The sequence below is a fragment of the Camellia sinensis genome, chromosome 9 (assembly GCF_055761805.1).
Source record: "Camellia sinensis isolate YWXY chromosome 9, ASM5576180v1, whole genome shotgun sequence".
In the NCBI taxonomy this organism is placed as follows: domain Eukaryota; kingdom Viridiplantae; phylum Streptophyta; class Magnoliopsida; order Ericales; family Theaceae; genus Camellia; species Camellia sinensis.
The window spans coordinates 20,709,116-20,722,078 of NC_138969.1; the positions used below are offsets into that span (position 1 = coordinate 20,709,116).

A 12,963-nucleotide genomic window follows, 5' to 3' on the forward strand; every position below is an offset into this window, starting at 1 on the left:
ATCCGGCAGCACACCGCTGGGCAGCTCAGCATCTTTTGGTTTTCACATCAGGCGACGTCACGTGAAGCTTGGATTCAAGGAGTACGGAGAATAGAGAAAATTTCACCCCTGTGCAATTGGCGCCGTCTGTAGGAACTCTTTGATAGAAAAACCTTGTTGGGCAAGCTTTTTCAACCGTTTCCATGGCTAACAACGACGAAGCACCACTGTCTATTGTCGATGGTATCACACCAGAGTCTGTCTGATGGAGAGATGGCCCTCCCACTATTCCGACTATGGCGAACCTGGAAACCTTTTCTGGAAGTGCGCCAGATAAATGCACAAGGAGCGCTGAACACTTCAAGAATCCAGAGGGCCGACAACAATGAGGAGAGTCACATGCTCAGCGCTTGGAACACAAACTTAGAGACCAAGGCACCTTCATTAAGAAGATGGCGGCCGAAATGGATATGCTGAAGCGCCAGATCAAAGGGAAGGGTGTTGCTAGAGTGGGCAACCACAGTGAGTGCACCCCACTCCGTCGCTCTGACAGTCATCGCCAAGATGGGACACCCTCTTTCTCTATCTCCAGAAGCTATGGAGTTGGAGACTCTGATCCACGAGTGGAGAGATCTCACACTCGCGATAGTAGTTACCGTCCCTCATGTCCGTCGACGACGTCAAAATACTCTTAGTCTGCCCATTCGGGAGACCTGGGGGATGTATTGGAGGAGCGAGCTCGCCGTAGAGAGACCCAAAGATTGCCAGCGTTGCAAAGGCTGAGTCCTTAAATCCATTGCAGTGAGGAAGTGGCAATGGCAACGCCTAGAATGATGGCCCCAGCACCGATGGATAGAGAGCTAGCAAGATTTACCGCTACCCCACTGTCCCCAGAGATCGAGAGCATGACACTCCCTGCCGGATTCCACCAACCTAAGTTCACACTGTACAACGACAAAATGGATCAGTACATGCACGTGAGTCATTACTGGCAAGTAATGGCTCGCCACCGGCGTAATGACGCCTTGATGTGTCTTCTATTCCCAGCAAGTTTGGGAGAACTAGGCCTGAAGTGGTTCGAAAGACTCCCGAAGGGGAGCATCGAGGAGCGGCAACAACTAGTAGAGGTCTTTGTCACTAGATTCAAAACCAACACTCGAACACCGAAGGAGGTTGGCCATCTGTTGAGCATCAAGATTGAATCTGGAGGTTCTTTGAAGGCATACAATGCCAAGTATTGGGAAACTTACAATGAGATCATCGATTGCCCCATCAATCTCGTGATAGCACAATACAAACAAGGTCTCCCAATCGGACATAGGCTGCGAGACTCACTTACGATGGACCAGCCCACAACCATGGAGTCCTTGATGCAGCAGATCAACGAACATACCCGAGTAGAAGATGATGCCGCCACCGCCACCGCAACTGAGAAGGAAAATATGGTTGCGGCGGATAGAAGAGTGGCAGGGAAGGTTCACTCGGTGGGGCAGGTGGACAACTGCCCTAATGACCGAGCTAGACTAACATCGCAGTTTAAACCGCAATGATAGAAACAAAAGTCGTAGAAACAACTGAGCTAACGCTCTTCGTAGTGAAGAGGAAGATGCCAAGAGGAAGTTGAAAGCACGAGTCGGCATCACCACTGGCTTTAAGATCCCAATTTATCTGCATCCTAAATGAGATTCGAGGGGAGCCCTACGTGCATTGGCTGACAAAATTGGAAGACATACAGAGGGGCTTCAACTTGCGGTATCGCTGTACCTTCCATGAAGAAAAGGGGCACCGAATGAAGGGCTGTGTGCCGCCCAAACAACGTTTGGAGGAGCTGGTGGCAGCTGGGCATCTGGACCAGCACATAGACAAGGGTATGAGAGTGTAGACGTCCCCAAACGCCCCGGGAGGATGAATGTCGTTCTGTTCGTTTTGGGCTCACTACAGTTTGGACTCAAATTGTCACGATTCTAAATCAGAACCAAAAAGTACAAATCCGACAAATCGTTTTGGAAAACTGATTTTTGCAAAGAAGTGCCAAACATGGATTGCTTTGCGAGATACAGAGTCGCCTCCTAAATATTTTATTTTGGTGGAATTTAGGAAACCCTGACTCGTTTGCCTAAGGCCACGTGTCCGTCATCACTAAAGTTGCCTCGGCTCGGGAACTTGGGTATGATTGGAGAAGGTCAGCTATGAGCACCCCCTCTCGCCCGATCTGAAGATCGGCCTCTACTAACCATGATATCTAGTTTTGAAAAACATTATGCGTTCTTATTCCGGTTATTAGCCTAGATTTAATACGTGATGCGCACAACAAAACAAGTATAGACTAAATTGCTTAAGTCGTAACAAAGCATCGCATTTCCGTTTGTTTGGAAGATGGTTTGAATTTTGCTACTCGCGAGTAGACTAAAATACGAATTTCGATGAATTATCCCAATTCAAACAACCCAACCTTCACCCACAGGCATTCGTGCAGTTATATCACATAAGCATATAGCCACATGGTAAGCATGCTATCATGGCAACACTTACACTCATGCAAGGATGCTAAAACGTAAATGCTGACCGAGTACTCAAAGCCAAAACAGAAACTAGTTAATAATCATATGCATGACCCTAGTTCATGTTAAGATGGCTAACGCAACACATCCAAGATGCAACTACAATAGGCCCAGCTATTCTAAGATGGCATATGATGATGCTACAACTAACACATATTCAACTTGGAATTGAAATACAATACAGTTAGTATGATGCGCCATGACAAATATATGGATGCACGCATGCATAGCATAAGGTATGCTAATTTAAATATGCCCTAATACTAACCATTGAAAGCAGGTAAGTAAAAAAGAGAAAGAAGTGGGGGTTGGAAGACATACACACACTCACCCACACTTATTACCAATTCGCCCTCGCTCTGAGGGACCAAAAGAATAATACAATTAATTAACCTACAAGCTAATTAATTATTACCGACAAATTAAACTAGTTAAGCAAATTAACTAATCTAATAAAACAGTAAATAGCCTCAGGAAGAGGGCCCAATGTAATGCATGCTTGGTTCCGTTCGGAAGTCCACTGCCATGCACGAGTTGCCTTTGTTTTTACGGTTTGGAACCTCTGAAAATTGAACAAACTCCAAGGTTGCTTCTCTGAGTGCTGTGGAACACCACCGGCTATGAGGAATGGTCGCCGGCCATGGGGAATGGTCATCGACCACCTGTGGAGATATCGGCCAAAAATTGTTGCTCGGTCGGCACTGTGTGTAGCCGACCGGCCCAAACTTCCTACAGAACCTGTTTCGACAGCAGCAGAGGGAAAAACAAGGCATGGCAATGCATTTCAAGCAAATGTGTGCACCAACACATCCCTTATCATGTTTGTGACTTAAAGGGACATGTTTCTCGATTCTCGGACCACCAATCGCGTATTTCAATGCGTGATGGCCCAAGAAACCAAGTATGCACTTTGATTTCAAATGAGATGCACATCAAACAAACAAGTGAGGCTCAACCATGGTTGCATCTCCATAGAAATGCAAGTATGCACTTTCATCTCTTGCATGCACTTTCATCAAACAAACAAGTGAGGCTCAACCAAGTATGCACTTTCATCTCTTGCATCTCGATCCTCGGACCATCATCTCTTGCATCTCCATCACCTTGTCAAAGAGATGATGGAGATGCAAAGTCTGTCTACCATAGAAAAGGTGCCGCAACCCTCAAACCAACATACAAGCATGGAATAGGTGCGTACACATGCAGAACTATGAGTGATGTAGACGGACACAAGAACAAGTAATTGGGTGGAATGACATAAGTGGGGAAGTGACCCGCTGAGGAAAGACCATGACCTTAATGCTGGATGCGAAAATTACACTACAATGTAATATATACAATGGATATGGCGTGTGGGCCAAACCAAATCTTGCCTAGGAAAGGCATGTACAGATACAAGCCATGTCTAACACAGAAAAGGTGCCGCAACCCTCAAACCACAATATCAGCAGTGGAATAGGCGCGTACACATGCAGAATTGTGCTTCAACGAGAAAAATATGGACACATACCAGACCAAGCTCAACATGAAAAGGCGCAAGCCATAGATGGATGTGATGCAGTGGATGCATGCAATCTACAATGCAATTAATACAATATGCAATGGTTGGGTTCAATATTTACAGTGAATGCATGACATATGCAGTTTATAATGAAATGCATGACATATGCAATATTTACAATGCATGCACGACATATGCACTATTTACGATGAAATGCATGACAAATGCACTATATACAGTGGATGCATGACAGATGCATGAAAATGCATGATAATGCATGCTATTTACAGTGCATGACATATGCATGTTTTTTTTGAAATGCAAATGATGCATGTGTTTTTTTTTTGAAATGCATGTTGTCTGGAATGCGTGACAACACAAGTTGCTTGAAATGCATGAAAATGCATGATTTCGAAATGCGCAACAATGCGCGGCTTGAGATGCATAAAAATGCATGATTTTATTGTTGTTTTTTTTAAATACATGAGAATGCATGATTTTGAAATGCGCGACAATGCGCGACTTCTGAGATGCATGACAATGCAAATGAGGAAGATGCATAACAACGCATGTAAGGTGCGTATAGCAATGCGTGATGAGGATCATGCATGACAATGCAGACGCCAAAGGTTTCGCACCTTCGAAGGATTTAAGGTCTCCTAGACCGAGCGTATTTAAGGTCTCGCCAGACTGGGCGTATTTAAGGTCTCGCCGGACCGAGCGGGTTTAAGGTCTCGCCAGACCGAGGCGACTTAAAATGCAAAACAATGCAAGTAAGGTATGCGAGTGCAAGACAATGCAATCTAAGGTGAAGTCTAAACACGCTGAAATCGTGTGAGGAAAGGGGGCAGGGAGAAACATAAGGACATATCCCGGTGTTTCAGAGTGGTTCAAGCATTGGAACGTATTCCAAATGCTCTTAACCAAAGAGGGAGAAACATAGGGACGTATCCCGTTGTTTTAGAGTGGTTCAAGCACTGGAACGTATTCCAAATGCTCTTAACCAAAGAGGGAGAAACATAGAGACGTATCCCAGTGCTCAGGGAAGAGAGAGAAACATAGGGACGTATCCCGGTGTTTCGAAAAGAAGAGAGAAACGTAGGGACGTATCTCGGTGTTTCGGAAAGAAGAGAGAAACGTAGGGGTGTATCCCGGTGTTTCGGAAAGAAGAGAGAAACGTAGGGATGTATCTCGATGTTTCGAAAGGAAGGAGAAATGTAGGGACGTATCCCGATGTTTCAAAAAGAAGAGAGAAACGTAGGGACGTATCCCCGTGTCTAGGAAGGAAGAAGAAACATAAGGACGTATCCCGGTGTTTCAAGAACAGAGAAAAACGTTGGGACGTATCCCAGTGTCTCGGAACTAAGAGTGTGCATAACAATGCGATTGAATTGTGCATAACAATGCAAGTAGAACGTGCGTGATAACGCAAGTCAAAGAGGTGCATGATAATGCAAGTTGGACGGTGCATAACAATGCAGGCAGAGTGTGCATAACAATGCAAAGAGAACGGTGCATAGCAAAGCATTTTCAGTGTAACATCAACAGCATGTTTGAAGTAAACTACTGAATAAGGAAAGACACACCTTAATGAGACCAATTCAAACGTAACCTCCGATTTACCTCTCGGAGGACTTGGCAACACGCCCAGCTCAAAAAGGGCACACCCTGTTTGTATTGGCGAGAGATAACATCTGCAGTTGCTTTAATTGCCATTCTGGCTTTGAAACAGTCTTACACTTGGGGTCGAGATACACTCATACTCCAGAGAAACGGCGAGGCCTAAGAAGGTGCACCTGGAATGCAGTCTTGGAATTTGCAGAAGTTGAAACAATCTCAGATGCTCCAAATTTTCCCTCTTTCCTTTTGCTTTGCAGTCCGAAACCAATATAGCCTCAGATAGGTCCTGGTTTTACTGTTCTCACATGACCTGGGTTGAACCCTGTGGTTTTATGAAAGAACAAATCCAGTTTTGCACAAATGTGGAGAATGACACAGCACTCTGAGCACAAGATGATTTTTTTGGAATTGAGAAATGAGTTCTTAACGGGGTATTGAGCCGACGACTGGCCACAGCCAAAATGACTCGACAAAGGAAAAACAAAGGTAAACAACCTAAACACATCGAGTAGCACTCGAAACGACTCAAAGAAAGAATTGAGACAAAACAAAAGACACGACACACAGACGCGTTACAAAGATGAGAGACCTCTTAGAACATGGGGAGCCAGTTTCAGCGGGTATTGTTTCCCACCCTCTCTCATTTGTGATTCTCACATCACTCTGACACTCAGCTCTTTTTTTTTCTCTCAAAACCCTTTTCTCGCTTTTTCTCTCAGCGCATATCTCTCTATTCTTCAATCTCTCATTTTTTGTCCCTCTCCTGGGTGGTTGATGGATAAACAGAAAGCTGTGGGCTCTTGCCCCTAGCATTCCACTAGATTCTTCTTCTTGTTCACAACAGTGAGTTTCTTCCACAGAGGGGCTGCGCTACAATTGGGTGTGTAGCAAATCTGCAGCTGACATCGGTTGACGATGCTCTGCTGGGGAGTTTGGACGTGATTAGATCTGTCCAGATAAGGGAGTGGAATATGTTGTCCTATTCCGGTTCGTGCTTCGCACTTGGCTTGATACCTCATTGCTTGGAGGATTGAGAGAGTTTTCAGCCCTTTTGTGGTCAGCTTCAGTGGTGCCCTTTTCTGGCGAATACGGCGCCCTTTCGGCAAGTAGAGTAACGGGAGAAAGACAGAACACCTGACTCAACTATGCCCCTATTTCATCATTTTGACCATTTTTTTGTTTTTGCTTTCTACTAAAACAATTCTGACCAATATGAGAGTTAGATTAACATACTTGTTCGATTTTTGATTTGAAAATCATGCAAGTTAGGTTATGAGCACTAAAAATTTTCCCTTTTTTGGGTCCAAGAAATGGTCCAGTTTTGGAAAAGATGGAATAATTTTTAGAGATCAGTCAACCTCAGTAAGAATTCTCAAAATTTGTTTTTGCAAACAGCCACTGCTCAACGAGCACGGAACTTACTCTTGAGATGCACAACCTCATATCCCAAGGAAAATTGCCCCTTGTTTGAGGAGAGTTGCATGGCAACGGAAAGTTGCCCCTTATTTGAATAGCACCGCAGCGCATTGGCAACGGAAAGTTGCCCCTTGTTTGGATAGTACCACAGCGCGTTGTAATCAGTCTTCACAGTGAAGGTCACAACCAAGCTCTCGGATACAGAGAAGGCAAAGATGACCAAAACTATTACAAGGATACAATTGATTTGGAAGTGTTTGTGGCTGGACTTTAGAACGAAGTTGCCTACGTATCCCAAAAATGGCAATCAAGCCTTACGTAGTTCGGGGTTAAGGTACACTCAGGTATTTAACCTCTCCTTTTGCGCTCTGACTTTTGCCAAGGCCGCCCTTCCGGGTTTTCAACCTTGCGAGCTCTGTTTTTCTTTTCTTTTCAATTCTTTTCATTTTTTTCATCTTTTCTTTTCTTTTCTCCTTTTCTTTTTTCATCTTTTCTTCATTCTTTGCATTTTTTCCTCTTTTTCTCTTTTTTTTTTCTTGCTCTAACTTTTGCTTGGGTCACCCTTCTAGGTTTTTGGCCCAGTGAGCCTCTCAAGGGTAAAATGTAGCTTTGTCCATGTCAAATGGTTTTCAGATCCCAAAGTCATCTGAATCCAGGAGAATGGCTGCTGTTCGCTGACGATACTGGAGTCCATCCAATGGGGGGCTGAATCTGCCCCCAGTGTTGTGGATCGAGACTCAGTTTTTCTTCAGCAATACTTTCTTTTTTCCTCCATCTGGGATTTGGCATTCTTGCCGACCTTCTTTGATTTGTGGAATGATCCATCTTCGGCTCTTCAAGCACATTTGAAATTCATTGCCCCTAGTTCTAGGGGTGCTTCTGATCTAGCTTTGCAAGCTTCTTTTGATGACATCTGGTCTTCTTGATCTGACTTTCTTGCCTCTTGTTCGAGGGCTGCTTTGAATATGGCCACACAGGCGTCACGTTGTAGTTGACCATTAAACATTTTGAATTTAAGTCCAAGGTTTAACAATGAGGGGTCGAGTCTTGAGGCTGAGAGCGATCCCAGGCTGCACAATCTCAAGAACGATTCCACACAAGTCTTCGCAGGATCGCGCAAAATAATTTTTTTTTTGAAATCTTTTAAGAAAATGACAAATCGCTCACGCTGAAGACAGTGCGGAACCAATCTAGATCAAGTCAGGATCCTTCTCAGTACTCACATTAACAAGCATGATCTCGATCATTAAGGGCTTAGCATGCCTCTCTTTCTCTCAATTGATCAAATTTTGCAAAACCCGAGGAATTCCTTCCTCTTCGTTTTTATCACAATGTTTCGAAAAAAGTTTTGGAAAACTTAGGTCGATGCAATGAATTCAAGGCACAGAAAAGACACAGCTTCTAGTCAAATGCTGCCATCTCATTTAGAATTTCTGGCACAACTGGCACACGATAGAAGCAAACACAAGAGTGTGAGAATTACTGTTTTTTCATTCAGATCTATTGGCACAACTGGCTCAAAGCAGCAATAAGTACGAAACATGACAGCCACAACTGTTTCATTCAGATTTCCCAGTTGCAACTGGCTCCACGGCAGAAACAGACTCAAAAAGAAAGCAAAGAGACAAACACAAAACAAAACAGTGACATCTGAGGTAACATCCCCGGAATCACTCGACTCTGACAAAACAGCACTGACTCGATACAACCAGACAGACCCAACTGATTCAGTATGAAAAGACTGACTCTATACAGCGAGACAGACTCTAAACGACATAACAAAACTGACTCAATACCCAAGTCAAAAAGTACAAAAACCAACATTCACAAATATTCAAAACAGTGCGTGTCATACGCCACATCTGGAGTAAACTGAGCGCCGCCCGCAGGTGGTTCATGCCCTAATCACATCACATTATCCCCAACAAGTTCACTGATCAAGTGTCGATAGACTTTGCAGGACCTGGTGCGGGGATGACCTTGTTGTCAATCAAATTTTGTATCTCGTGGCGGAGACGGACGCAACTGTCGGTATCATGACCGGTTTGTTATTGAAAAGCAAAGTACTTAGTCGGGTCATGCTGTGGAGGGAGAGGATCGGGTAGAGGCCGTTGTTCTAACGGTTTTAGATGTCCTTTCCTGAGTACGACCCCCAGAGCTTTAGACAAAGGCATATAAAGTGGGGTCAAAATCCTCTTGCCCCGGGGTAGATAGTCTGAGGTTCGGGGGTTTGGATTGGATGTACCAACAAAGGGGGGGCTGTTTTGGTGGTGACCATTCCAACTTTAGAAGATCTTGCAGCTGCATCACCACTGGTGGTCACATTCGAACTGCGGGAAAACGCCTTCCTGGGCTGTTCTTTGTCATTGTCAATCAGGCCCTGTTTCAAAGCATCCTCAATCTGTACTCCTATCTCATGCAAATCTGAAAAGGTGGGGAAGGGCAGAACGATCATCTTCTGCATGAGCTTGCGTTGGAGGTTGCACACAACCATCCGAATCTAATGTTTGTCAGTTGGCCTAATGGTCATCATTGAAGCCTTGGCTCTCCATCTCGTCATGAACCTTGAGAAACCCTCTTTTGGTTCTTGGCGGGTGACTTCGAGATCACGATTTATGACATCGATCTGTGTGTTGTAGGAGTATTGAGCAATAAAGGCCTCAGCCAGCTCTTTCCAGTTCCGTTTCACAGAGTCCTCCAATGTCGCGTACCAGATTGCGACTATCCCAAACATGGTTCGGCCAAAAAGAGACAACTTCTAAGTGTGGTCAAACCCATTGGCCTCAATATATCAGAAAACAGGTGGAGGTGCACCCTTGGGTCTCCAGAGCCGTCAAAGCGATCGATACGCGGCATTTTGAATCTGTCCGGTAACGTCACAGCTACATCGGTATACCCATCCTCGATGTCCGGGATGGACTTTACTCCCTGAGATTTCTTGAACATCTTTTCAAGCTTGCTCAGCTTCAACGCTGTATGGTCTATCTCGAACTCAAAGGGAGAGTCCGGTAGGTTGATTGGTGCTTTGGACAGCTGGGGTAAGAATGTGGGCGGAGCTGGCCCTGTCGGAATGTCTGTATCTCCCTGGACATTTGGTGCCTCCTCGGGTGCTGGAACTCCTGGTGGTGGAGGAGCTTGATGCGAAGCAGATGCTCCGTTTTGCTGTTGCAACCTAGTGATTAGCTCAGCCTGCTGTGCCATGATCGCAGCCTGCTGTTTGGCAAATTCCGCTTGACGAGCAGCGTCCTGCTGCATGGTTTTCATGCTCTCTTAGAGTTGACGCATCATTTCCTCCATTCCTGCCATGTTCTGCTATTCTGGCTGACTGACTGGTATATCTACCTCTTGTGATAAAAACTGAGGCCTCAGCGTGACTGTTCATTGGTTGGGTGGATAAGGGCCACTGATCTAGTAACTGCTGAACTGGTGATCTGTGCTTGACTGGCCCTTTTACCCTGCCTCTGGCAAAGGAACACTGATTTGCCTTTGAACTGAATCTCCGACCTAACAAAGTCTATCAACACGGATCTAATATACCCAGGGGATATTGGAGCCCTCTGAAGCTATAGTTCCACGACTACCTTGCAAAAGAGAAAACAGACAGTATCTCAGCTTGATTTCACCAGAACAGGTATACACATAGCTGAACGACTGTGTTCTCTACTGAATTCTGCCCAAAATTCTACCTGGAAACCGATACCCTGAGGTCAAACTGATTCTTCCAGATACTGATGCCCACAGGCCTGATACCCAGACTTGCAAATTGATACATGCATTCCCTGTAGAGACACACTCTAATAGCAGATAGCAGATAAGTGAGAGCTAAAACACCCCTATGTTGGGGTAGGGTTTCCCTGTCCTATTTTGTTAGGAGCTAGGGTTTCACTACGCACGTAGCGGTTTCAAACAATCTATCGTGTAAGCAACCTGTCCTAGCTTGGAATGGTCACTATGGATTCCGAATATGCACTAGGTCGAATGGTCAAAAAGGGTGCCTCGGTAAAACCGGGGTTTGTGTTCCCATCGTGGCAGAGCCCGCAACCGGTCAGCCTTATGGCACGCTTCTCAAAGTGAGCCTCCGCACAAACTGCTCAGGAGTAACAGATGGCCAACACGGTGTCCTAGGCGCACCAATGCACATACAATGCAAAGAAACATATAAATGTAGTCAAAACAAGATATCATGAGTTCGAGTCAAGTTCTCTAAACTCCCTAGCAGAATCGCCAGAAACTGTAGACGTCCCCAAACGCCCCGGAAGGATGAATTCCGTTCTGTGCATTTTGGGCTCACTACAGTTCGGACTCAAATTGTCATGGTTCTAAATCTGAACCAAAGAGTCCAAATCCGGCAAATCGTTTTGGAAAACTGATTTTTGTAAAGAAGTGCCAAACATGGACTGTTTTCCAGATACAGAGTCGGCACCTAAATATTTTATTTTGGGAGAATTTAGGAAACCCTGACTCGTTTGCCTAAGGCCACGTGTCCGTCATCACCAAAGTTGCCTCGGCTCAGGAACTTGGGTACGATTGGGGAAGGTCAGCTATGAGCACCCTCTCTCGCCCGATCCGAAGATCGGCCTCTACTAGCCATGATATCTAGTTTTGAAAACATTATGCGTTCTTATTCCGGTTATTAGCCTAGATTTAATACGTGATGCGCATAGCAAAACAAGTACAGACTAAATTGCCTAAGTCGGAACAAAGCATCGCATTTCCGTTTGTTTGGAAGATGGTTTGAATTTTGCTACTCACGAGTAGACTAAAATACAGATTTCAATGAATTATCCCAATTCGAACAATCCAACCTTCACCCACAGGCATTCATGCAGTTATATCACATAAGCATATAGCCACATGGTAAGCATGCTATCATGGCAACACTTACACTCATGCAAGGATGCTAAAACATAAATGCTTACCGAGTACTCCAAGCCAAAATAGAAACTAGTTAATAATCATATGCATGACCCTAGTTCATGTTAAGATGGCTAACGCAACACATCCAAGATGCAACTACAATAGGCCCGGCTATTCTAAGATGGCATATGATGATGCTATAACTAACACGTATTCAACTTGGAATTGAAATACAATACAGTTAGTATGATGCGCCGAGCCCGGTGCATGCAGGACAAATGTATGGATGCATGCATGCATAGCATAAGGTATGCTAATTTAAATATGCCCTAATACGAACCATTGAAAGTAGGTAAGTAAAAGGGAGAAATAAGTGGGGGTTGGAAGACATACACACACTCACCCACACTTACTACAAATTCGCCCTCGCTCGGAGGGACCAAAAGAATAATACAATTAATTAACCTACAAGCTAATTAATTATTACAGACAAATTAAACTAGTTAAGCAAATTAACTAATCTAATAAAATAGTAAACAGCCTCGGGAAGAGGGCCCAATGTAATGCATGCTCGGTTCCGTTCGGAAGTCCACTGCCATGCACGAGTTGCCGCTATTTTTACGGTTTGGCACCTCTGAAAATTGCACAAACTCCAAGGTTGCTTCTTTGAGTGCTGTGGAACACCACCGGCCATGAGGAATGGTCACCGGCCATGGGGAATGGTCATCGACCACCTGTGGAGATATCGGCCAAAAATTGTTGGTCGGTTGGCACTGTATGTAGCCGACCGGCCAAAACTTTCTGCAGAACCTGTTTTGACAGCAAAAGAGGGTAAAACAAGGCATGGCAATGCATTTCAAGAAAATGTGTGCACCAACACATCCCTTATCATGTTTATGACTTAAAGGGACATGGTTCTCGATTCTTGGACCACCAATCGTGTATTTCAATGCGTGATGGCCCAAGAAACCAAGTATGCACTTTGATTTCAAATGAGATGCGCATCAAACAAACAAGTGAGGCTCAACC

The 12,963-nt window shown here is 44.7% G+C and overlaps 1 protein-coding gene across 1 annotated transcript; it reads left to right on the forward strand.

The window, feature by feature from the left end:
- The first annotated feature begins 827 nt into the window (after positions 1–827).
- Positions 828–1,529, forward strand: LOC114258391 (uncharacterized). The gene has a single exon (XM_028198345.2). The coding sequence runs from the start codon at positions 828–830 to the stop codon at positions 1,527–1,529; it is 702 nt and encodes a 233-aa protein (XP_028054146.2).
- The last annotated feature ends 11,434 nt before the right edge of the window (positions 1,530–12,963 follow it).